The sequence below is a fragment of the Leptopilina boulardi genome, unplaced genomic scaffold (genome assembly GCF_019393585.1).
Source record: "Leptopilina boulardi isolate dan_hultmark-lab unplaced genomic scaffold, ZJU_Lbou_2.1 LbouV2_278, whole genome shotgun sequence".
In the NCBI taxonomy this organism is placed as follows: Eukaryota; Metazoa; Arthropoda; class Insecta; order Hymenoptera; family Figitidae; genus Leptopilina; species Leptopilina boulardi.
In genome coordinates, this window is record NW_026137838.1 from 6,953,999 (window position 1) to 6,978,822 (window position 24,824).

General features: G+C 26.2%; 3 protein-coding genes across 6 annotated transcripts; 2 read left to right on the forward strand and 1 right to left on the reverse strand.

Annotated features, from left to right (window-relative positions):
- The first annotated feature begins 435 nt into the window (after positions 1 to 435).
- On the forward strand, positions 436 to 23,115 carry LOC127281797 (serine/threonine-protein kinase N). 4 transcript variants are annotated; one of them, XM_051305699.1, is made up of 18 exons: positions 436 to 810; positions 3,371 to 3,499; positions 3,610 to 3,811; positions 8,835 to 8,938; positions 10,113 to 10,323; positions 11,273 to 11,427; positions 14,346 to 14,597; positions 15,657 to 15,807; positions 15,891 to 15,978; positions 16,147 to 16,511; positions 16,654 to 16,892; positions 18,043 to 18,210; positions 19,318 to 19,635; positions 19,745 to 19,896; positions 20,815 to 21,034; positions 21,114 to 21,221; positions 21,349 to 21,489; positions 21,554 to 23,115. In XM_051305699.1, exons 1-18 carry the CDS (start codon positions 787 to 789, stop codon positions 21,695 to 21,697), a joined length of 3,171 nt encoding a protein of 1,056 aa, XP_051161656.1. In that variant the 5' UTR covers positions 436 to 786; the 3' UTR covers positions 21,698 to 23,115. The 4 variants fall into 4 exon arrangements, with proteins under 4 accessions (XP_051161656.1, XP_051161655.1, XP_051161658.1 ...); XM_051305698.1 differs by lacking the exon at positions 436 to 810 and adding an exon at positions 2,659 to 2,961; XM_051305701.1 differs by lacking the exons at positions 436 to 810; positions 18,043 to 18,210 and adding an exon at positions 2,662 to 2,961.
- Positions 11,434 to 14,308, forward strand: LOC127281799 (uncharacterized). Its single transcript, XM_051305704.1, has 2 exons — positions 11,434 to 12,853; positions 12,912 to 14,308. The coding sequence occupies exons 1-2, from the start codon at positions 12,203 to 12,205 to the stop codon at positions 14,172 to 14,174; spliced, it is 1,914 nt and encodes a 637-aa protein (XP_051161661.1). The 5' UTR covers positions 11,434 to 12,202; the 3' UTR covers positions 14,175 to 14,308.
- Positions 21,742 to 24,637, reverse strand: LOC127281801 (tRNA-splicing endonuclease subunit Sen15-like). Its single transcript, XM_051305707.1, has 3 exons — positions 24,435 to 24,637; positions 24,070 to 24,323; positions 21,742 to 23,990 (listed from the first exon to the last, which is right to left on the reverse strand). Exons 1-3 carry the CDS (start codon positions 24,465 to 24,467, stop codon positions 23,618 to 23,620), a joined length of 660 nt encoding a protein of 219 aa, XP_051161664.1. The 5' UTR covers positions 24,468 to 24,637; the 3' UTR covers positions 21,742 to 23,617.
- Positions 24,638 to 24,824: the final 187 nt, after the last annotated feature.

The window sequence follows — 24,824 nt, forward strand, 5'->3', positions numbered from 1 at the left end:
TGATAAAAACAAAAGTATTTCAATAACAATACAGTTTCATCTTAATTAATGTATATATTATACAAATATTTACAAATTTAATTGTATAAAACAAGTATTACAGTGGTAGTGTACAATCCAGTGCTGTAATAATGAAAGATCCTTATTCGAACCCTTTAATTTACTTGTAAATTCTATTTAAAAACTTATAATCAAATAATCACAGTAGTTTAAAGTGATAAGAAAAAGTGTCTAATATAACGTGACTGGTTTATGTAAACAGAAGGAAAAGCGTAAATATTTTTGTTAATCATAACCTAAAAAAAATTTCACTTTTTTCACAATTTTGTTTTGTTATTCTTAATAAACAACTCGTTAAAGTTAACAACTATTAAAAAGAATATTTATTCATAATTTTTTTTTGATAAATGTTGAATATTATATAGGGTGATGAAAGTATTTTTTTTTTTATTGTTCACGGGGTTCTGAAATTCATCGCCACGTCTTGGTTGCGCGCAAACGATCTCCCAAGAGTTTTGTTCGCTCCAGTCGTGCGAGATATTCGTGAAGAGAGAGAGAACGAGGAATGTGATGTGCTCTAATCCGTGAGCGGCGCGTCTTTATTGTCTTTGCGGAGGTTGTGAAAAAACCGTGAGGTGTAGTTTGCGGTTGAAAGTTGGAACGTCCCTATACTATAACAATGTGTAATTTTGTGATTCTTTCAATTATATACACGTGAATAAAATGGACCTTATTTTATAGTGGATGAGGTGAGAGTGAGTCGGTGGAGTACCGTGGTTTGACAAGATGGCGGAGTCTAGCTATTATCAGGTGAGTCGCGGACCTTTCTTATGTTTTTTTAATTTTATTTCAGTTTGGATTAGATTTAGATTTTTAAATTAATTCGATTGTTGAGTTTGTTATTTCTCGAGTTTTATTTGATTATTATTTTATTATGGAATCAGGGGGAAAAACCGTCTGCTCTTGTTGACAGGCGAATTCCCGGTAAGGACAACAAGTGGCTTTTTGGAGTCATTCGAGGATGACGAGTAATTAGATTGGATGGGTTAACAATAGCCTTTAGGGGTACTATTAGTCACATAGTCTTTTAATAATTAATCAAATGGTGTTTTAATTAATTTTTAGGTTACGTTAAGTGCAAATAAAGAAAAAAAATATTCGGGTGGTTTAATAAAAGGATTTTAAAAGTAGATCAGAAAAAAGGGGAAGACAGGTGCACGCGTTGATGATAGTTAAAAGAAATTCTTTTTTTCAAGTATTTGTTTTTCTCGTTTTTTTGACATATTTTGAAGGAATTTTTTTTTTATTTGCTTGGGGCGAAGTCTCTTGCCTTAAATGACAGTCTACCGGCCTTTGCATTTCGTAATTTACCGATGCTTGTCTGGTATAGTGCGTGACCCAAAAATAAAGTCGCTAACGTTAATAAAAGCCACAAGTTTTTCTGAATAATCTACTAAACAGAATCGTTGAAAATATTGTTTTTGAAATTTTTCTAAAACGTCAAATTTGAAAATAATTATTAATAAAAGAAAACAAGGTTTAATATTTTCTTATCTGGAAAATTGATTTTTTTTTAATTATTGTTTTAATTTGAAATGTAATTCACTTTAATGAAGATGACTATATTTTCAAAACAAACATATTTACTGAAAATATATGCAATAACAAAAAAAAAAAAAGGAAGCGTATTAATTTCTATGATTAATCAAAAATTATATGTTGTTAATTTAACAAGATTCTTAGAAATAGAAAAATTAAGCAGAAAATAAATTGAACTTATTTGCTATTATATTTTGCTGTTAGCCATATTGCTAGGGGATCTGGACTGAATCTGGGCCAAGTGTTTGCACGTGGCTTTACATTAGAAATGTAAACTTGTGTATGTTGTTGATTTCTCAATGAAAATTCTTTTAAAGATTAAAGTCAATTCTTCTTTAAAAAAAAAAAAAAAGATTCTACCTTGAGATGAAAAATGATCCAATTTGCAAAAAAAGAAAATTTTTTTTTGAAATTACTAAAATAGACGATATATTTATTTTAGACTGTCAAAAACGATTGTTGACCTCTCCTTTTTTTTTATTACCTATACATATTACGGAATGTGTGAAAATAACTCATACGTCATAATATTGAGATGAAAATTTATTTCAAACTCATATATGTATTATATTTGAAGTCTAATATTGAAATTCGATTACATTTTTTTTTTATGAAACAAAAGAAATATATTTTTTTTCTGATTAATTTTTTTTAGGTACTTAAATAATTATGTAAAATGTTTCATACATAGTTATCATTAGGTAATGTGAAATAACAGAGATTAGGAGTAATGCAATGAAGCTGAGTCACATTGATGATTGTTGGTAGTGAGTGAATGAACGATTTATTTATAGACAAAGCAGGAAAATCCTGTTTTCTTTTCCTGATTATAATCGTGTCATAAATTTTTCCACCGGAACTTAAATTGCAAAAAGATTTACAAAAAAAAAAAATTAAAATTAATTTTGTATTTTGTATAGATTTTCAAGATATTTTAATTTCTAAAGTTGAGAATCTCTGTTATCTATCTGTTTGATAAAAGATAAGGACAAAAGGTCTGTGGTAACATTTGTTCGTTTCGAATATATTGTGTTAATTTATTTGCTTCGTGTGTAAAATCCATTTGTCGAGACTTACAAGTGTCTTAAGTATTTAGTTAATATTTTCAAAGAGCGAGAGTGCTTCATTTAATTTAGAATTTTGAAATCATTTTCTTTTTTTGGAAAAAAATTTTCATTTTGTAAATTTTCATAATAAAGTAATTTAGTTTTGTGTAATTTTAAAAAATATGTGACGGATAGAAAAAACGAATTTTTAATAATGTGTTCTCGTAAAAATTCAAAAACACAAAATAGACTTTCGGTGGAAAAATCTGATAGTTTACTTTTTAGAGGTTTTTGGAAATATTTTCAACCTTGTGTGGTAATTATTTATTTTTTTTTTGTAAAAAGATTTGACAAGATAAATTATATTAGTTATATAATTATTATATTTTATACATGTGAAAAGTCTGTAACGTTTCCTTTTGATAATGTCTGCCCTTTCTAATTAACTGTGATAAATGAATTTTATCAGAGACATATTTTATATACGTCTGTTACGTGCTTGTTAAAAGGATGATTAAATATCTAGACATATATAGTAATTTATTTTAGAGTAAAAAGATAAACACTAAACAGCTTCTGTTTATTTGTATATATAAGTTTCAAGGATTATATATTATTTCGAATTTTGAAAATTCATCTTCAAATAAGAACTACAAATTTTTTTTTCCGAAAATCAAAATTAATTTTTGAAAATATAAAATAATTAATTTTGAAAATAATTTCAGGGCGATTATATTAGACATCCTGTTCTTTACGAACTCTCACATAAATATGGAGTGGCTGGTAGTGACCAAGTGCCCTTGCCAGCTCGTCTTGATGAACTTCGAGAGCATATTCGTCGAGAAATACGAAAGGTATGATTTTTTTTTTTTAATATAAAAAATATTTTTTTAAAAATTTGATATTTCTTTTTGTAAAGAAAATTAGTTCACGCAGAGGATTTTTTTTTTTTTTTTGGTCATAGGAACTAAAAATAAAGGCCGGTGCAGAGAAACTGCGGGAGGTGGCGACTGATCGTAAAGCTCTCTCTGATGTCGCTATGATTGTAAAGAAGGCAAATACAAAGCTCAGTGAGCTTCAAGCAGAATTACAGCAGCTTGAAAGTCAAATTATATTGACTCAGGGACAACCGCAGTCTCCTCAACAAAATCACTCCAACGGACAAGGTAATTTAAAATTATTTTCAGTTGGTAAATGCTAAAAGAAAAAATTAAAAAATTAAAAAATAAAATATTAAATTTGATAATTTAGTTTAAATGAGTAATAATTTTCTTTTGAAACACATAGTGATTCAGAATGACGACTGAATAGCTCTATAGATCATTGGAAGGTGTTTCAAGTATTTTCCACACTGAATAAGGATTCTATAGACTGTCACGTCCCGTAGTTAGTCTCGAGGGCACTATTATGTTTGTCTATCAATCTCCTGTCTGAGAGTTTCATTCTATGCGCCTCTTTCTCTCTTTCTCTTTTCTGTAGTAAATGCAACTCATAGTCTGCAGTGTCGAATTGACTCTAAGTGGTAGCAGCTATTTATATCAGTCGTTTGGTTGTGTTCAATCCAGTTCAGTCATCATCCACGACTCGATATTTCATTGATCAGAGAAAAATTTCTCATTAGTATTTTATTTATTAAAATACTATTACTATATTATTTTAATTTTTTTTACAATTGATAAAAAATCGATTCTTTTTAAAAAGAAATTTTTTTTTTCGATTCACAATTTCTTTAAGTATCCAGGTTGCGCTTCTCTAAAAAGAAAAGAAAATCGATTAGATTTAGAGAAATCTTTATGGCTTTATTTCTTTATTGAATGCAAGAGAATAAGTATAGAAATAAAATATTATTTACCGTTATTGATCGATAAAGGAGAATTTTTAACAGAAATTACATATTTAATTAAATAATTCTCTATTTTTAAAAAAAAATTTGAGAAATTGATTTGCTTAAATTTTTTTTTAAATGACTTAAGGATGCATAAAGTAAATTCAATTCAAAGCTATTTCTTTAATAAACCATTGTAATTTTCCTATTGTCAAACGTAATAGCACTCTCTGGATGTACCTAATAAGCTGAACGCATTTCCGGACGTACCAATATAAATTTAGCAATCCGGCGAACTCGATTATTAATCATGTATTTATTTTTAAAACACTGTGCATCGTTTAATTTTAACTTTCTTCAATTTTTTTTTTCAAACTGGTAATTTTAGAATTACTCTACTTTTTAAAACTAGTTTTTTGTTTTATTTAAAAAAAAAAAATTTACTCACTATTTTCAAAAAAAAAAAATTATTTAAAAATAGGTAATAAAAATATTTTATTATATTATTTATTTAAATAATTAAATAATTAATTTATTTTATTGCAAGTTTAATTGTTAATTAATTTAATTTTAACTATCGAATAAACATTATTAAGGCAATTAAAAATAATTTTGTTTTTGGGTCACATTAATGAGATGTCTCTCTTTTATGAGAGAATTTTATTGGTTGTAAATAATAAATATTTATTAAAGAAATATAAAAAAAAATGAAATAGAGTTTGAACAAATTGCATATGTGTTTATTAAGTGAAATAGCTTAATAAATTAATTTTTAAATTTATGACTATATTAAATTTTTATGAGTTGAGAGTATTATTTAACTGTTGGGTATTGGAAGTTAGAATCAATTGTTCGTGGTATCAAGTTGGTTCCTAAGAGAACACATCTCTTCGCTTTAAATTATTTATCAGTCCGTAACGTTGGGCGATCGTATAGCTAATTTAAAATTAAACATCCAGTCTGGCATAATGGTAAATCTATTTCTCATATTTTTCATATTCATTTCGATAAAATGTAATTTTTTTTCTATGATAAAAAATCAAAATATTACAATAACTATAGATCCTTGAAAAATTAGGTCACGTTTATATGTTAATATTTAAATAATTTAATTAATTCATTTGAAAATAATAGAGAATATATAATTATATTTTATAATGAATTCACATGTTAGGTCGGTCTTTTTGAATGCAAATTATTGGCGCGTATCTCTCATAGTTACGGCAATTATTTTATACAATGTTATAATAAGGATGTTATGGACCATCACCCACGACAAGAATAATTATATATATCTTTAAGTTACAATAGTAGCTCTTGAGTTGCATTCACTTCAAAAGTAAACACCTGCACCTCCTTGCATAATTATAATTGAAAATAATATATTTTATAAAAAATTAAATTTCGAAGAATTTTTTTTTGAAATATTTATAAAATTATCTTTTAAGTTTAAATTAGAAAATATACACCTTTTGTTTCATGGCGTCATCAGGAGATCGATAAATAGATTGACCAAAACGATATTGAAAGGATGAACAACAATAAAGAAAAAAAAAAAAAAAAAAAAAATAGAAAGAAAAGAGTTCCTTTCAACGATGCCATTAGTTTTGTGTGTACACCTACACGAGCTCACACGTACCCTATTATTAACGAATGTTCTCATTCAGTGACAAAGCTAGTCATTGTTCGTCGACAACCCCTGAATGGGTCATATTGATGTCGCGCGTGCACACCCGTTTATATATATACCGAACCTTTAACAGGGAATAACAAAAAGGATTATGTACAAAAAAAAAAAAAAAAAACACAAAAAATAATATAAAGAGAAAGAATGGTGGGGGCAGAAGACACGCGAGCATCTTTTTAACCCTCCGGGCAAAGCGCGCTACAGTCGACGACTTTCTAATTGCATGCAAAGTTTTACGAACGATGATAATGAGACACGACAAAGAGAAATAAAAGAAAAAAAAAAGAATAATTAAAGTAGAAAACCAAAGGTTTTTAAAATTCTGTGTACATAATTATATATATACATATAATTATGTCCACTGTTAAATAATGCAGAGAAAAAATTATATTTTTTCCATTTAAAAAAAAAAAAAACTAATTTTTTTCTATTGAGATTATATTTATTAATTAAATTTTATTTTTTATACATTCTCCGCAGTTTATAAAGAATAATATAATAATAAAATGAATAATTTTTTTATAATAATAAAAAGACTCACAAGGTAGATTCGTGAAATTGAAAATTCGCTCTTTTAGAAGTGTAAATCGATATCGTTTGATATAGTGAATACATATAAGTATATAGAGGTATATCTTGATCTTTTTCCATGTTTCTAGTTTTCTAGAGTTGTCACGATATCGCTAGACAAAACAATGTATGTATTGAATATGTGAAGACGTAGAGAATCAATTGAGAACTTGCGAAACACTGAATATCGACTTATTTCTTATTGTCAGTCTCGTTATAATGTTGAATATACGGTTACAAGTCTATTGACACAGTACGTTTTATAAAACACAACTGTTATACATAAATTTAGTTTCTTGATAAAATAACATTTTTTTTTAAATTAATTAAATTATTTTTAATTATTTAAATAATTTTTTCTTAAATCTGGATTAATTTGATAAAAAAAAAGTTAATTAACTTCTATAAATTTTTTATTTATTTACTATTATTTTTATTATTATTTAATTATATCTAAATAATAATTTTTGAAAAATAATTCATTATTATTATTTATTATTTATTTATCAACTTCAGCCTTTCGGCCCAGAAGTGGACTTGGTTTAATACATTAAAATAAACAATAATTTTTTTATTAAAATAATTTGTTTTTTACTCTTTGAATTAATTTAATAAACAAAATTTAATTAACTTCTATTTTTTTATTTATTATTATTATCATTATTATTATTATTATTATTTAAATACATCCAAATAACATTTTTTAAAAAGAAAATTTTCAAAAAAAATTTAATTATTAAAATAATTTTTTTTACTCTTTGGATTAATTTAATATAAAAAAAGTTAATTCCATATTTTTTTTTTATTTACAACATGTATTTTTGTTTTTTGTTTGAAATTCTTGTTAATAATTTTTTAAAGTAAATTATAATAATGTTTGGAGGAAACTGTTTAAGAGTTATTATAGAAACTATTGTTAGTCATCAGTGAATTTATTTTAACTCTAATTGTTCGAAGTTCCGGTTAACGGGGAAGTAAAAGCTATAACCATCACTCTAGTTCCGGTGCAAATATATTCTGTGTCTTTTCAAACGCATCTGTACACGGCTCGATGAAGGGAAAATTTTTTTTTCTTGTCCCCCCCGTTCATTTTTTCTTTAATTTATAATAACAAAATAATTATTAATTAAAAAAAAAAAAGAATTTTTTTTTTTTTTAAACCAAACAAATTTTACGAAATAAATATTAAAATTTATTTTTGTAAGAGTTATTAAAAAAAAGTGATAAAAAATTTTTATGTCTTGATTTTGAAGAAAAAAAAATTAATTTGTGCGTTGAAAATTACACTTGCAATCCTTTTCTAATTTGGAGTCTAAATTCTGAAGTGCACGTCATGTGAGTCAACATCCGTTTAGCGAGAAACTCGCGTCGCCTATGCAAGTTGAGATTTGTTGACTGTCTGGGCCAAATACCATGACTTACCCTTGACTTTATAAACTTACTCTCATTTCAATCTTTTAGATTCTTTTCTTAATAGTTCAAAAATTATTTTTAAAAAATTAATGAATTTTTCTAATTTAAAAAAGAAATAAATTTGAAAAAATAAAAAAATTAATTATTTGATAAGAAGAAACATGTTGTAATTTAATTGTTCTACTTTATATAAAAATTGTATATATAAGCACGTGAGAAGTGTTATAAAGGGAATTCACCTTACTCGCACGTGCAGGCGTCGATTCTCTCAATTTTTTTTTTTTCATTCTTTTTTTCCCTCTATAACGTTGAAACTGTTAGAAAATACATTGGTATAATGTAGACAATGCTAGACACCACAATGAATAAACCGGTACGGTGGGAGAGTCGCATGCAACAAGCTATGTGAAACAATGAATGATCTTCCACGATCGCACTAGATTCTGAACTCGTGGGAGTTTTGTCTCTTACAACAAAAAAAAAAAAAAAAGAGTTTCACGTCTAGATGACAGGAAGTGAAATCAACCAAATTTTCTGACTTTGCTCTTAAATTTTAATCCTCAATATATAAATAAAAAAATTAATTCAACAAAAATTAATATTAGCTAAAAAAATAAAAAAATTTGTTTTATATAAATTTTAATTTTTGTTTTTTTTTCTAGAATATTTTTCTAATTTATATTTTTTATTGCAGATACTCCAATGTCTCCGACTGATCCAGCATCACCAAGTCAAGAAGGTCTTTTTACCGACCTTCGTCTTCTCTCATTAGAAAAGCAGCTTAATATTGAAACGAAGGTAAAATTATTTAGTAACAGAATCCAGTAAAGACTCCAAACTAATTTAAGAAAAAAATTGCAACAATTTCCTTAAGCGATATTTAATACACTGAGTATTATTTTACATAATTTTTATTACATTATTGTGGTACTGAAAATTAGTTTTTATCGTTCAATTATTAAAAATCTGGAAAAATTGCTAAAAGCATTTTTTGTTAACTAAAATAAAAGGATAGTTTTTTTTATATATATAAAAAGAAATGACATCTCTGTTTTTTTGAAATAAAAAACAATTTTTTTTTGTTGATACTATTTGAATCGTCTTTTTACGTCTGTACTATATTTAAAGTTAAAATCGCAACCCCTGCGTCATGCGACGACACAAGTTCCAGGTTTTTAATCAGTTTAGTTGTTAGTTTGTCGCGAGCTAGTGAATACTTACAATGTTTGGTTCGAATATTCTATAGAGCAAAGTGTCAAACAAAAAGAAGAAAAAATGGCCAAACTCATATGGAAAAGAGTTAACTATATTTAGTTTACGATTCCGTAGATTTTTATTATTTCAATTATTTTAATTGTATTTTTTTATTCATTTTTTTATTTATTTGTAATTTTAAATTATTTTGGAAATTAAATTTACTGCTTTTATGTCACATTTACTTGTAGATACTTTGCTTTTATTTTTTTTTATCATTTCTTGTTTTTTATTTTGTTTTTAATTTTAATTTATATTTTTCCTGTTCGAGAAAAAGTGAAGTTAAGCAAATTGGGGATTAGTCTGTAAATTATAATGACATTAGCTGAAGAGTGCAACACAGTTGCTTTCCTGGTATTACGTAGCGTGTTTGAAACTCGAAAAAAATTAACAGTGCATGAGAATATACCTTTCAGAATAATAATTTCTTAAAAGAAGAACATGTTCACTTTAAATATCCTGTTTATAAAAATTAAATAATACGTCAATCATTATTGCTTTTTATTCATTGGAAAATGAATAAATTGTTAGTCTCTTACGATATAATATGCTAAAAATTTAATACTTAATTTTTTATTTTTAATAGAAATTATTTTCTAAAAATTTGTTTATTTAGATATTTTCCTAAAAAAAATTTATTTATTTAAATAATAGAATAGAATAAAAATAAAATACAAAAAAATGAATAGAATAAAAAAAAAAAATGTTTTATTTTCAGGTGAAACAAGGTGCGGAGAATATGATACAAAGTTTAACTAGTGGTCATAGAGATAAAAAATTATTACAAGAGGCACAACAAATGTTGGATGATTCTCGTGCTAAAATCGAATTTTTACGCATGCGAATAATGAAGTTAAACCAAGCGCGGGAACAACAGCACGCCAGAGGCGATGTACCACCACCAAATGGTGAAGCAACCAGCAACAAAGGTACTCATGCGATAAATAAATCTTTCAATTCAATGACCTGAAAAATATGAATCTAAAATATTTGATTCATTTTGTGTCTAAGAGATTTGTTTTTGGAATTTTCTTCAATTTTTTTTAGCATTTGAAAAATTACTATTTTAAATCTAGAAAAAATTGTCGTATTTAAAACAAATATTTATTTAAATATTTATTATTATATTATTATTATATTACAATATTTATAATAATATTTTATTATTATAATATTATTCTAATATTTATTTTAATATTTATTACAATATTATTATAATAATATTTTATTATTATAATATTATTCTAATATTTTTTATAATATTTATCATAATATTCATTACAACAATAGTTACTACAATAAAATTTATTAGAAAAAATATTCACGTTCATGAATTGAGAATATATAATAGAATTATGTTTTACGCAATGTCACAAATGCGCGAGAATATATCTTTGCCAAATGGCAAATGAGCAAAAAACGTGTGCTCGAAGTGTCAAGCTCGTGTTTCACTCATCAGTAAAATCACTATTGACTACAATCAACAGATCGTATCCATCATACTTTTAGAATAATACAAAACATTTAATTTACGGTCCATAAGAGATAATTTTTTTTTTTAATTTATATTTAAAAAAAAAAAATACAATTGTCATTGCTGATGAAACTAACATTTCTTACATTTTCTTGAAACTAAATTAAATGATTTTCTAATTCGTAATTTTCTTTCTATTATTAATTCTTATAAAAATAAAAATAATAATAATAATAATGTGTTTCCGAGGATTATTTCCTTCAAAATGCATGAATTGTAAGTAGTTTTTTTTCCGAAATTTATATTTTTGTACAAAAAAAAAAATTTTCTAGAGAATATGAGAGTGTAAAAATAAATTTTTTTTTCAATTTTGATGTATATTGATTATAATTTTTATTTCACAGATAGGTATGAGCCAAGTTTGGAGCTTGCCTTAGAAGAGAGGGTAGAGGAGCTTCGACATAGATTACGAATTGAGGCTGCGGTCGTAGAGGGAGCAAAGAATGTGATTCGTCTTCTTCAAAGTGCCAAAGTTGCCGATAAGAAGGCCTTGGCCGAGGTGTGTATAATTTGATTTTTAACATAAAAAGAAAAAAAATGTTGAGCGAACTTTCACAGCGAGTTTAAAAAAAACAAAAGTTCTCTTCGCAAATTCAGGGGCGACAGTGGAAACGTCTCTTAAAATAGCGACGTATCCCCCACCATTCATTGAGGATGCCTTTTCAGGCATCGTTAATTTTCTCTCAAAATCTATCAGTGTAGAATTTTTTTTTTCGCAATTTCAAAATAGGCTTGATTATTTTCAAAAAAAATTTAAAAACAATCATACTTCTTTTTATTACAAAAAAATATATATTAGATTAGAGAAGGTTTTCCCAAAAGATGTAAAAGAGATGCTCGCCAAGAGAATTTGAAAATAGACACGTAACAACTGTGGGTGGAATCACACAAGAGTTTCAATAAACCGACACAGAGCTGATTCGTTCGTGAATTTGTGTGGTCACAAAATTCTCTAACTTGAGATTAGATTTTACTTGCGCAAGTTATACGCACCTGATTCGTAAAAGTAGGCAATTGTGACAATATATATACATACACAAAAGTGATATCAAAAGTGTCATGAGTTCCAGGTATTCCTAGGCAGGCTGTACGTTGCTCCAAATTTACACTGTGTGCTAATTATACACTTGCGTCGTCGCACTTGTCGTTAGTTTGTTGTCCCATGAAAAGCAGTGAGCGATTGCGAATCTTGATAAATTCAAGATAATCATTTTTCCTTCTCTGGAGAAGAAAAAATTGATTTTCAAAGGAGAAATTTGAAAAGAAAAAAAAAAATGTATAAACGACCTGGTGAAACGTCATCCAATGAACCACCTTGGTTAGTGAGAGCAGAAGTTACAATTCGTCATAAAACGCCAGAAACTCCTCGATTGGCTAATACAAATGTGAATGAATCGAGTGGTCTTCGAATGGTTTATCGATGGAATGCAAATCAAGCTACACCTTCACCAGGTTATGGATTTCAAAGAGGGAATATTTTATTCACCTCAACACCACCTTCAAGATCAATTCAAAATTCAAGAAATGATGATTCTATTTCTCCCATGGGACAAGGAGTCAGTATCTCGGATTCAGGTTACACTAGTGAGCAATTATCGCAAAATTCAAGATATCCTCGATATTCATCACATCGAAAATGTCAAAGCACTTGTAATATTACACTATCAACTAGTGAAAATAAAAATCCTTGGAATTTAACACATCTTTCAAGAAATAAATTTAGTACCGTTCCTGAAGGATGTGAAGATTGTGCCGAAGTATCGTCGACTTCAAGTGCTTTTACAACACATTTTTGTACCCGACTTCCTATCAATAAAACAGATGCTGCTTCACAAACTACGGACATTGAAACACATTCTAAAACTAATAAAATTAGAAAAAAAGCTCACGGTACGCGCGGTATAGACGAACAGAAAAAGAAAAAGGTAATAAAGAAAAATTAAAAATTTTTATTTAAAAATTAATTATGTTTTTTTTCCATAGCAAAATGTAAATTCACCGCCATCATTGAGCTCTTCAGATCAGGGAAAATCCGACACATCTTCAAAGGAAGACAGTGAAAAACGAAAAAGAACAGTTCATATTGATGTTTATTGTACGGGCAATGAAACAAGTGATTCATCATCAAGTGGAGAAGAATTTGAGAAACCTAATTTAATTTGTTACGCTGGTAAAAATGTACAAATAACTCATGAAGAAATTAAAAATAATTCCATTCTTCCAAGAGGATTTCAGGATGATAAAGCTTTTTTAAAACGAGCCGCCGAACGTCGTTGTGAAAGTTTTCGTCACGCTCCAATGCGAATGCCATCATTGACAAGTTCTAAAGGTTACGAAAGTGATGATGTTTTAAGTTCCCTTTATCCCTCGCAATTTAGTTCCTATAGTGCACTTCGCGATTCTTGGTCATCGTCTATCAGTACAATGGCACTTGAAGATTCATCATCGGCAACATCATGGAAAGACACAATTTCCGATATTGATTCACATAGAATAACACCTTGCGATAGTATTGAATTTTCAGATCAAGAAAAAAAACGCACCTCATTTATTGACAAGAGTAAAACATGGAAATCACCGCAGACTGAACGAAGGCATTTATTACAAAATAGAAAAATTAAAGAATATATGGATAAACATCGTGTTGATTGGACATCAGAAGAAAGTAATTCAGATGATAGTGATGTAATTGCATGGAGTTTTCTTTCAAGTGACGATCATACAAGTACTATTAAGGAAAGAAAAAATTCACCAGAAATTGCTAATATTGTACATGATGCAAATTCTGAAATTAGAAAACCATCACCACCATCTCTTGTAAAAGTTGAATCATTAATTTTATCTCCCATTGCATCGAGAATTACTTCTCCAACTAGTTTTAGAATTAATTCACCATCAACATCGAGAATAACATCTCCTTTTACCTCTAGAGTTACTTCGCCAATTTCCCGTGTTACTTCACCGTTTACTTCACGCGTTACTTCACCATTTACAACAAATCATGGTGAAAAAACCGATCATATTATTAAGGCATCAGTTTTTGGACGTGTTGTCGCTGCTTTTAAAAAACCAGGTCATCACATTGGACCTGCGAAAAATCCATCTTGCTCCTGTGATCATTGTCGAAGATATTTTGAAGAACGTTCCAAAGATCGTTTTAAATCATTTTTTGATTTTGATAGAAGGTCCAGCTCTCAATTATCGAGAGTAGAGAGAGATTCAACGCGCGCTAGCTCGAGAAATTAATTATTTAAATCATTTTTTTATATATATAGAAAATTTGTGAAAGTTCATTCCATTTTTGAAATCAATAATTTTATCAATTGTAAGTTAAATATTTTTTAATTTTTCTATAGTTTTGTATATAGATTTGTAATTTAGAAATTGGATCTTTTTTTTAATTAATTTTTATTTTAGGCTCAAGCAAGTTTATCAGAGTCAAGTCGAAAATTGGATTTACTGAGACTTTCGTTGGAACTGAGAAGACAAGAACTGCCAACCGATAGTGCCACGGCGGTGCAACTTAAACGTGAATTAGCTAGTGTGCAATCCGCAAGTCCAATTCCAGTTACTTACACTTCATTGCAACCTTTTCGTGGACCATTGGAAGGCAGAGCAACTGTTCCAGCATCAGTTTCAAGATGTGCCGCTGTCACTGGGCAGCTAGAGGTAAATAAAATCGGGTAATTTATAAATGACACAAGCATTGAATTACCACAATTTATTTAATTTTTGATACTTTTTTTGACTCGAAAAATTTATTTATTTATTTATTTATTTATTTATTTATTTATTGATACAAACGGGCAATAACTATTAATTTTAAGCAGAAGCTACTAAATCAAGCCCCGGATTGTACGATTATTTCCAATTTTTTTTTTTTCAAAAATGTGATTTTTTTCAAATTATTTTAATAAGATGAGACTGTTTTTTATAATTATTTTTTTTTATTTGCATCAAGTTATAAAACTCTTTTAGAAAATTAAAACTAATAATAAAATAATAATAAATAAAATGAAAACTAAATCAAGACTTTATGCAGAAATATAATCCTTTATCGCAGTTTTAAAAGAATCAAATTTAGAGCTTGATTTAGTAGTAGTACTCTTAGAAAAAGTAAATTTAAAAATAGGTTTATTCCGTATTTTTTCGACTTTTTTTTACATTTTTTTTAGCTAATACTAAAAGTTTCTAAATTTCCTAAATTTAATTACTTAATAAATTTTTAACTAAAATTCTTTTGCTAAATTAATTATTTTCAATAATTTAAATAAAATTCTTCAAAAATTCAATTATCTGAAAATATTTTTCAATTAAATATTTTAAAACATTCAATAATTGTTTTAAATTTATAAAAAAAAGACAATTTCAGCAAATAAAATTACTAAAATTTTAATTTAATATCACATAAAATTCAATTGTTTCCAAAAATCTAATAATTTAATAATTCATATAATTTCAACCATTAAGTTTTTTAAAAGAAAAATCCATTATTTGAAACATTTTTTAATTAAAAATTTTGTAAAATTTAATTATTTCTAGAAATTGAAAAAAAAATCTTCAGTAGTTACAATTTTCAAAAATTCAAATTTGAAATGTTTTGAATTTCAATTAGTTCTAAAAATATTAATTGGATTAATTAAAACCTAAAATTTTCTGAATATGATTTTTTTTAACTTGAAATATTTTTTTAATATTGAATTATTAATATTTATTTTTTTTTTAAAGGTAAGACTAATGGGATGTCAGGATTTAGCAGAAGAAGTTCCTGGACGAACAAGAAGAGAACATCCAGCCAGCCCTGATTTACGCAGCTTTGTTAAAGGTGTTACTGGTCGAAGTTCGAGTAAATCTTACAGCGTAAAAGACGAGACAAGTAGTGAGTATTTTTTTTTTTACCAGTGTTCGATATTTATTTAAATTTAGAAAACTTTAGTAACACTTTTTTTTCTATTTTCTTAGACGATATTATGGCAGTTATTAAATTAGATAATCAAACGGTAGCACAAACTAGTTGGCGACCTTGTTCTCAGCAGGCATGGGATCAAAGGTAATTGAATTCCTATTAACTTTACTTTCTTTCTACTAGTTAACTTTTCTATTAATTAAGGTAAAACAACAATTTTTTTTTATCAAACAAAATTTATTATAAATTATTAATTATTAATTATTAAATTATAAATTTCTTTTATTAATAGAAACTTTTTCTTATTTTTAGGTTTTCCATAGAACTAGACAAATCTAGAGAATTGGAAATCGGTATTTATTGGAAAGATTGGAGATCTCTTTGTGCAGTAAAATTCTTACGTTTAGAAGAATTTATTGATGACGTTCGACATGGAATGGCATTACAATTAGAACCCCAAGGTTTATTATTTGCTGAAATTAAATTTTTAAATCCCATGATATCGAGGAAGCCAAAATTACAACGACAGAGGAAAATTTTTAAACAGCAAGTGAAAAATTTCCCACGTGCTAATCAAATGAATATTAATGTTGCCACATGGGGAAGACTATTAAAACGTTCAGCACCTTCACTTCACAGTACAAGGAGTTCCGAAAGTCCGCCTTCAAGTGTACAATGTAAGTTTCTTTTTTTTCGTTTTAATTTTATTAATTGAATTTACTAAAAAACAATTGATTACCAATATTGGAAAAAAGAATTTTTAATTATTATTATTGTAAGTTTCCTTTTTTAAAATTTCTTTTATTTTCGATATTACAGGCCCTCAACCGACGCAAATTGCCTTCGATTCTTCAGCAGAAGATAAAATAGAAACACCAGGAGAATTACCAGATCCTGATAAGGGTGGTTTAGGTGGTGCACGACCCTTGGGAATGAATGTACCAAATGAAATTCCAGTGCTGCCAAGTCCACCTGAACATCCACCACCTCCTCCACCATCTTTAATAAAGAAACCTTCGATGCCAGCACCTCCTCCACCACCTAAACTCGATCAAGAGGTAATAAATATATATTTTTTTTTAATAACAACTTAAAGAATATAATTAAATTTTATTTTTTCAATTGAAAATTTTACGTAATCTTCCCGTAAAAAAAAAATCCTTAAAAACATTTTTAAATTAATGGTTGCGGTTTTTACTTCACTTTAATAAAATAATAATATTTAAACAAAAAAAAAATTAATCGCAAAATTAATTTAACACTGTAAATACAAAAACTGACTATTTCTAATCAACTATTTTCTGTCGATAAAAGATGTATCACACTTTCAGTTAAGCACTTTTTTTTTTTTGTTTTATTTTTGAAAACACTATATAGAAGTGATGTATTTTTTTCCCACATAAATTTTTGCAATGAAAATATTTTAAAAGCACATATATTGTAAAATTTTTGCACAAGAATTACAACTTTTAAAGTAAGAGCAAGATAAAAAAAACAATTGAAAATGGCTTGCCTATGCTTGCAAGAAAAATCCTGCTCAGTCCTCTATCGATATATATTAGGGGTGTTTAAAACTTAATGAACAAAAAAAAAATCGAAATATTAAGTTGGCAGTGTCTTTTCTTTTAAAAATATAGTATGCAAATGATAAATTAAAACGGTGCGCAGAAATTTTTAATCGTAAAATTTATATTAAAAAAAGTAGCAAATAACATTACCAAAAATTTCAATTTAAAACCTTTTAAAATTTTTCATCTAAAACTTTCTGAAATTTAATAATTTCAATTTCTGCCGAAATTGAATTATTTATTAATGATTCTTTTTCAATTAAAAATCACTTGAAGTTTAATTAATTTAAAAAATCTGAATTCTAATTTTTTAAAAATTCATTTAATTTTAAAAAATGTTATCTACAATTATTTGATAAATTATTTACAATTCTGTAAAATTTAAGAAAATCTTTTGAAATTTAAAATTATTTCTAATAATTTTAACTATAATTGTTCCAAAATTCGAGTAATTTTAATAATTTTAATAATTTTAATAATTTTAATATTTCTTTAAAAATTCAATTATTTAAAAAAGTTTCAAATAAAAACCAAAATAATCGTTTTAGGAGTTCTAAATTCAAAATTTTTTTTTTTTCATCCCTAATATGTATTGTGTATATATTATAAATATAGTGCTAAGCAGGTAGTAATAATGTAGTTGCAGAGTGCGTTAAGGGAGTTTGATTTCCTGCACATCGAAGAGAAGGGCGGGCATCAGGGGGCAAGCTTGAGGCCCCTTGTAACCGAGCCCCGACCTGTGCTGATTGCACCACCCTCTCCACGCACCCCCTCGCCCCAACCTGTCGTCGAGTTTCCCGAAGACGAGGTACATACCTCATGTAAAAAAAAAAAAAACCGCATGGCTTTTTGTCTGTCTTGTAAAATTTATTTTGAAAAAAAATTTTTTTTTACATCTTATCTCTCGTGTTTTGAAGATGTTTGTACTTTTCTTCGATTATAATCAAAATTTGAGTATACAAAAGAAAATTCAGGATTTATGGAAATTTATATTTATTTTAATTTATTCTTCAAATAATATTGATGCTTTTAAATATGAATTAAATCTTTTGAAATTATTTATTACATTCTAATATTATCCACAATTCCTGATAATTTTGATTAATTTTCATTTCATATGCATCATAAAAAAGAAATCATTATTAATATTCATCATAAAAAGGAAATCATTGTAATAATAAGGCTTTAATTTATAAATTTAAGAAAAATGTTTTAATATAAGGCAGACATTTCATTATTCAATTAAATACATTTTATCAATATTAAAAATTATCTTGCTTATAAAATCTTAAGACTTTGGAAATTAAAGTCACCTCTTCTTCTGTTTCCTCGAATTATTATATTCCCTGCATGAATTTTTAATCTGCTTTCTATCCAAGCTTTTTCTCTGCACAATGCATTGTTTTTGTGAATTTCATTCTCGTTTCAGAAACTAAAAAAATTAAATTAAATTATTTATTTTATTTTTACATAATGTAATTAAAGGCGCATTGCCTCCTTTACATGTGGGTTATGTCCTTAAAAAACTAAAATTAAATTATTTAATATATTAAATAAATATCAAATTTTATAAAATATTTTCAAATTTTGTAAAATTTTTTTCCAAATATTGGAAAATATGGTAAAAATTAAAATTTTCATATAAGAGAAATATTGATAAATATAAAAAAAATGTTATGAAAAATTTATCTTAATTAAATAAATTCTCATTAAAATTTTCATCCTTTTTTTTGCATGGAGATTTTTTGTATGAATAGTTTTTTTTTAAAATAATCATTAGAGTGATTAACTATTTAAATGCAGAAATAAAATATGAAATCAATTTTGTGTACTAACAGTGATTGTCAATTTGTGTGATTTTTTTTTTCAAGTTAAATACTTTAGAAAAAAACATTTTTTTTTTTTGAATTTTCAGGTAATTTATGAGATGCCAGTAAGAACTGTACAATATAGAGACAGTGCCTATGAATCAAGAAGACAATCACAATTAACTGGTATGACATTAGAAAACTTTAGATTACTTTCTGTACTTGGACGTGGACATTTTGGCAAAGTTATTCTTTCGCAATATAAAAATACTGGGGAGTATTTTGCAATTAAAGCATTAAAAAAAGGGGATATTATTGCAAGAGATGAAGTTGAGTCTCTTCTTTCGGAAAAGAGAATATTTGAAGTGGCCAACACAACAAGACATCCGTTCCTTGTGAATTTATTTGCGTGTTTCCAAACTGAGGTAAAGTGTAAAAAAGTGTTTTGAATCTTGTTGAAAAAAAAAATACTTTTCAATATATATACAATAAGAGAAAATTCATTTTTTTCAAAATTTATGTCTATTTTTACAGGCACACGTTTGTTTTGTGATGGAATACGCAGCTGGTGGAGATCTTATGATGCACATACATGCAGACGTATTTGGAGAGCCACGCGCAGTTTTTTATTCTGCATGTGTTGTATTAGGCTTGCAATATTTACACGAAAGTCGAATTATTTATAGGTAAGTCATCGATCAATAAATATATTGTCGAAAAATTCAAATAGTTATAAATAAATATTATAATTATTGATAATAATTATAATTATAAATTATACATTAATAATAAGTATTAATTATAATTAATACTAATATAAATAATTATTAATATTATAATCAATACAGGGTTGCCACGAGTTAGAGAAATGTAAGAGAATTTTTTTTTCTTTGTTAAAGAATTTAAAAAAATGTGCTCCTTGAATTTATTTTCTTTTACCTTTAAAAGTATTTTAATCACTTTGAATTTTACAACAAAACTTGGAATTATTAAAATTTTTTAAATTAATATTTATAGTTTCAAATATTATAAAAATAGTTTAATAGTTTAAGGTAAACGGTTAAAATTCAAATTAAGAGGAAAAATTCAAAATCCAAAGAATTAAATGTAATGTAAAAAAAAAAATTATCATCGTCAAAATTTATTCAAATTCATTCAATTACACAAAATAATTTAATTTTGGATGATTAACAAATAATTGAAATTTCAAAGAATTGTTGCAATTTTTTTTAATTAATTAAATTTTCAAAGTTTAACAGTTAAATTTTTTGTTAATAATTAAATTTTAAAAGATTTTATATTTAATATAAATTAAATATAAATAATTATAACAATTTAAATAATAAAATAAATTAAATAAAATAATTCTTTGTAGAATAATTTAATATAATTTTCATTTGATCAAATTTTAATTTATCACAATTTTTACATTCTCATTGAAAAGGTATTATTTTTAATAGAATTCACATTTGATAAATAAGAACAAAATTCGAAAATGTCGGGAAAAAAATACAAAATATTGTCTCGTAAGTCAGGGAAAATAATTTTTTGGCTGTAATTATTTAATAAGTAATTAACATATTTTTTTCTTTGTTCTATTATAGAGACTTAAAATTGGATAATTTACTCTTGGACACAGAGGGTTATGTTAAAATTGCGGACTTTGGATTATGCAAAGAGGGAATGGGTTTTGGAGATCGAACAGGAACTTTTTGCGGTACTCCTGAGTTTTTAGCACCTGAAGTTTTAACCGAAACTTCATATACACGCGCTGTTGATTGGTGGGGTCTCGGTGTTTTAATATTTGAAATGCTTGCCGGAGAGGTAATTATTTTTTTTCTTAGAGGAAAAAGACATGTTTTTGTTTATTTTAATTATTTCAATTATTTTAATTTTTGTCCAGTCTCCCTTTCCTGGTGACGATGAGGAAGAAGTTTTTGATTCCATTGTAAATGACGAAGTTCGATATCCTCGATTCCTGTCACTTGAAGCAATTGCCATAATGAGAAGAGTAAGTTTAAATTTAAAAGGAGATATTCTTTTTTTTACTTTATTAAATTTAAAAGAAGATGTTATTTTTTTATTGTAAATTAAGATAAATTTTTATTGTATTTTAATTTAAATTTTGTTAATTACAGCTACTTAGAAAGAATCCAGATCGAAGATTAGGAAGTAGTGAGAGAGATGCAGAGGATGTTAAAAAACAAGCGTTCTTCAGACACATAGCTTGGGATGATTTGCTTTTAAGACGTGTTAAACCGCCTTTTGTTCCAGTTATTGTAAGTAAAAAAAAAGTGAAAGTCTTTTAAATAATTTTTTTTTAATATCATTTAATATTTTTAGCATTCTGTTGAGGATGTAAGTAATTTCGATGAGGAATTCACATCAGAAAAACCTCATCTAACACCACCGAAGGATCCAAGACCACTCAGTGACATGGAACAAGGATTATTCAGGGACTTTACATATATGGCTGATTGGTGCTAACCCCATATTTTTTATTTCAGCTTAAAATTGAGCATTGATCTATATTTTATTTTTTTTTTTTGCACTGGACAGAGCTTTTTTTTTATTTTTTTAATTCATTTTGTTTGGTTCTCCCACGCACTATGATCTGAACTTAATCCTTTCTGCATCTCCGTCTAATATGATTATTTGTATAGTTTTTATATTTTTATTGTATACTATAATTAGTAATTGCAAACAGGTCTCGCAATTTTAAGCTGCAATTATATATTTTTTTTTTTTTGCTGTAAGTAGACGATTTTTATGGTACTAATTATTTTTTTTAAATCGCTAATGAAATGAAAAAACAGAGTAGGACCAAAATCATCAAATTGTAATTTATGAGAATCATTTACGAAGCATATCGTAAAGTTTATTATAGCTATTTTTATCTACGTGAGAAATTAAAGGAAAAAAAAAACTACTTCTGCAGTTGCAGCTATAATGCGTAATATGAGAGAGTTGTTTTAAGCTCTTTTTTAAAAAAGCGTTAATGATATTATTTCAGCAGAATGTACTCGCGCGCGCGCCCCTTTATCAAAACTAATTTTTAAAACAAAAAAAAAAAATCAGAAATATTTGCTCATAATCATGTGATAATAATCAATTCAGAAATGGAGCTATAACAATGTTTTTTAAATGCGTTAATAGTTAACGAGAGACACTATTATTTCATGACTCCCATATTGTTTCGTTCTGTTTATTCAATTTTTAATTCATGTATATTTAAAATATTTTTCACCGCTATTTGGCTTATTTTGCATTTTAATTGTTATACACGAATTTTATTCGATAAAAAAAAAGAAGCGGAGATAATCGTGCCGTACTTAAATACCATTTTTTTTTTTAATATTAAAAATTTATTAATAAGGAACAAGTATTTCCTTCTATAAAAATGAAAATTGTATCAAAAATTCTAATAACTCCATTCCATGTATTCCGAAATTTTTATTCGGAGAAGGATTCCTGTTTTAAGCATTGGAATTTTTCAAATTATTGTAAATAATTCTCTCGCTTTTCAAAGTAAAACCAATGGTCTTGAATGAATTTGGAAAAAGAAAAAAAAAATGAAAAAGTTAATTTTGATACTTTTTACACTGGTTATTTGAAATTGCGATTGACAAGCTAAGCAATTTGTGATAGTGTTGAGGAGGTCTGGAAATCCAGTTGCCTTACTTTAATACTCTAATACTCTTTGGTACTCGGTTTACAATAAACAAAAAATTTCCTTTACAGATTTTAATGTTTGTAGGAAAGATAAAACGTGCCTGATTAATTTTTTTTTTGTAAATGGTTGTTTTTTTTATCGAACAAGCATAGATTTTAATATCTTGAAGCTAGACAAAATATGTATTTTTATTTAATGAAAAAAAAAACGACCATTAAAAAAAAAAGAGAAATTCATATCTGAAACTTCGATTGTAAGATTTATCATCGATTTCTTTTTTTTCGGAAATTGAATTTCTTTAAAAATAAAAAAGAAACTTTACCACCCTGCTGACTGATTTTACCACTTTTATGCCGTACGAATGGAGATTAATTGTAAAAAATTAATTTTAAATTTTATATTCCTTATCAATTATAAATCAATTTTAATAAATAATGTATGCTTTAATTCACATCTCATTAAGGTACGGTTGAAGCAGCAATAAAATTTTTTTTTTGTAAGTTGTATATAAAACATACTGATATTGAAATATTATCCTAATTAATGAACAGAAAAAAAAACTTTAGTGATAATCTGCTGAAATCATTTCAACTTATATACTCAAATTAAGATTATTTCAGTTAATAAATAGTAAAAAAAAAAAAAGAAAAATTGGTTTTTAGTAAAAAGAAACCCTGTATTTAAGTATTTTTTTGCCTATAAAATTTATTATTATTTTTTTTTTTCTATAAAAACTATGTCTTATGTAATATTTCTATATTTTGTGTTTTAGTTGACGCTTCTGATATAATTTCAACACTTGTAATTGTAGGTTGTGAACTTGAACTTTTTGTCTCTTTTTTTTCACTAGATGCAATAACAGAATTTTCACTATCATTTGCATTTGCATTCTCAATATTAACAGTTTTACTTTCGTTAGAATCAAGAGATTTTGCTATTTCATAAAAAATTGAAGTATTTCTTCTAATATCTTGATCTAATTTGTATTTATTTTCTTCTTTTTGTTTAATAATTTTTGTTTCGTCAGGCGATATTGGTTTAACGAGTCCTGATGTTATTTTATAATAAACAGTAGTACTATCGCCTCCTCTAAATACAAAAGTAAAACTGAAATTTGCAAAATTTTCGTTAATTTATAATGTAAATTTTAAATTAATAATAAAAATAATGAAATAAAACTATTAACCTTTTTATTTTCAGATGCTCTTGTATATTTTCAATTTGCAGAAGAGAAATTTTATAAATATTAGGCCAAGGTATATATGTTTCGGGCTCTGAGGATTTATTTTTTTTCCCTTCAAGATATATAATATCGATTTCTTTATTATATTTATATACCACGTCCCTTAATAATTTCACTTCGCAAAGTTCCATGTAGACATAAAATGCAACAGAAATTTTAATTCCATCAGTGCAACCCAATTGGCTAATTTTGTAGTACTAAAAAAATGTGTTAAAATATTTAATAAACTCATTTTTAATGTTGTAAATAATATTAAAATTTTAAAAAAAAGTTTATAATAAAAGTTTACAATAAAAATATATAATTACACTTGGATGACATAAATCGTACAAGGCAAACATTTTAATTTTCTCACTATTCTAATTCTATTTATTCTATTTTATTTTATTAAGTATACACGTCACTAATTTTATTAATAATAATATTTAATTTTAAATCAATTAAAAAAGCACATATTGTGTATACTACAATTTTTTTAGGTTATTTTTATCCAAATGTTTTGATTTCATATTTTTCTATAGCAGCAGTTGGTAAAACTGAATATGTTTGTGGCGCAAAATTCCGCAAAAGATAATTTAAAAAAAGTTTATAAAAATTTAAAAGTAGATTAAAATAAATATTCTATAAAAGTAAATAGAAATATATTAATTGTTATAAAATAGAGTAGAATTAGGAATATATAGTTTAATTTGAAAATA

Excerpts from the sequence above, each read along its gene's own strand:
- LOC127281797 (XM_051305698.1), top strand. The coding sequence starts at position 2,860 with ATGTGTTCTCGTAAAAATTCAAAAACACAAAATAGACTTTCGGTGGAA. Across the intron at positions 16,512-16,653 it reads TCCGCCTTCAAGTGTACAAT|GCCCTCAACCGACGCAAATT; the intron begins GTAAGTTTCTTT and ends TCGATATTACAG. Across the intron at positions 18,211-19,317 it reads TCGAGTTTCCCGAAGACGAG|GTAATTTATGAGATGCCAGT; the intron begins GTACATACCTCA and ends TTGAATTTTCAG.
- LOC127281799 (XM_051305704.1), top strand. The coding sequence starts at position 12,203 with ATGTATAAACGACCTGGTGAAACGTCATCCAATGAACCACCTTGGTTA. Across the intron at positions 12,854-12,911 it reads ACGAACAGAAAAAGAAAAAG|CAAAATGTAAATTCACCGCC; the intron begins GTAATAAAGAAA and ends TTTTTTCCATAG.
- LOC127281801 (XM_051305707.1), bottom strand. The coding sequence starts at position 24,467 with ATGTTTGCCTTGTACGATTTATGTCATCCAAGT. Across the intron at positions 24,324-24,434 it reads ACGATTTATGTCATCCAAGT|TACTACAAAATTAGCCAATT; the intron begins GTAATTATATAT and ends ACATTTTTTTAG. Across the intron at positions 23,991-24,069 it reads GAGCATCTGAAAATAAAAAG|TTTTACTTTTGTATTTAGAG; the intron begins GTTAATAGTTTT and ends TGCAAATTTCAG.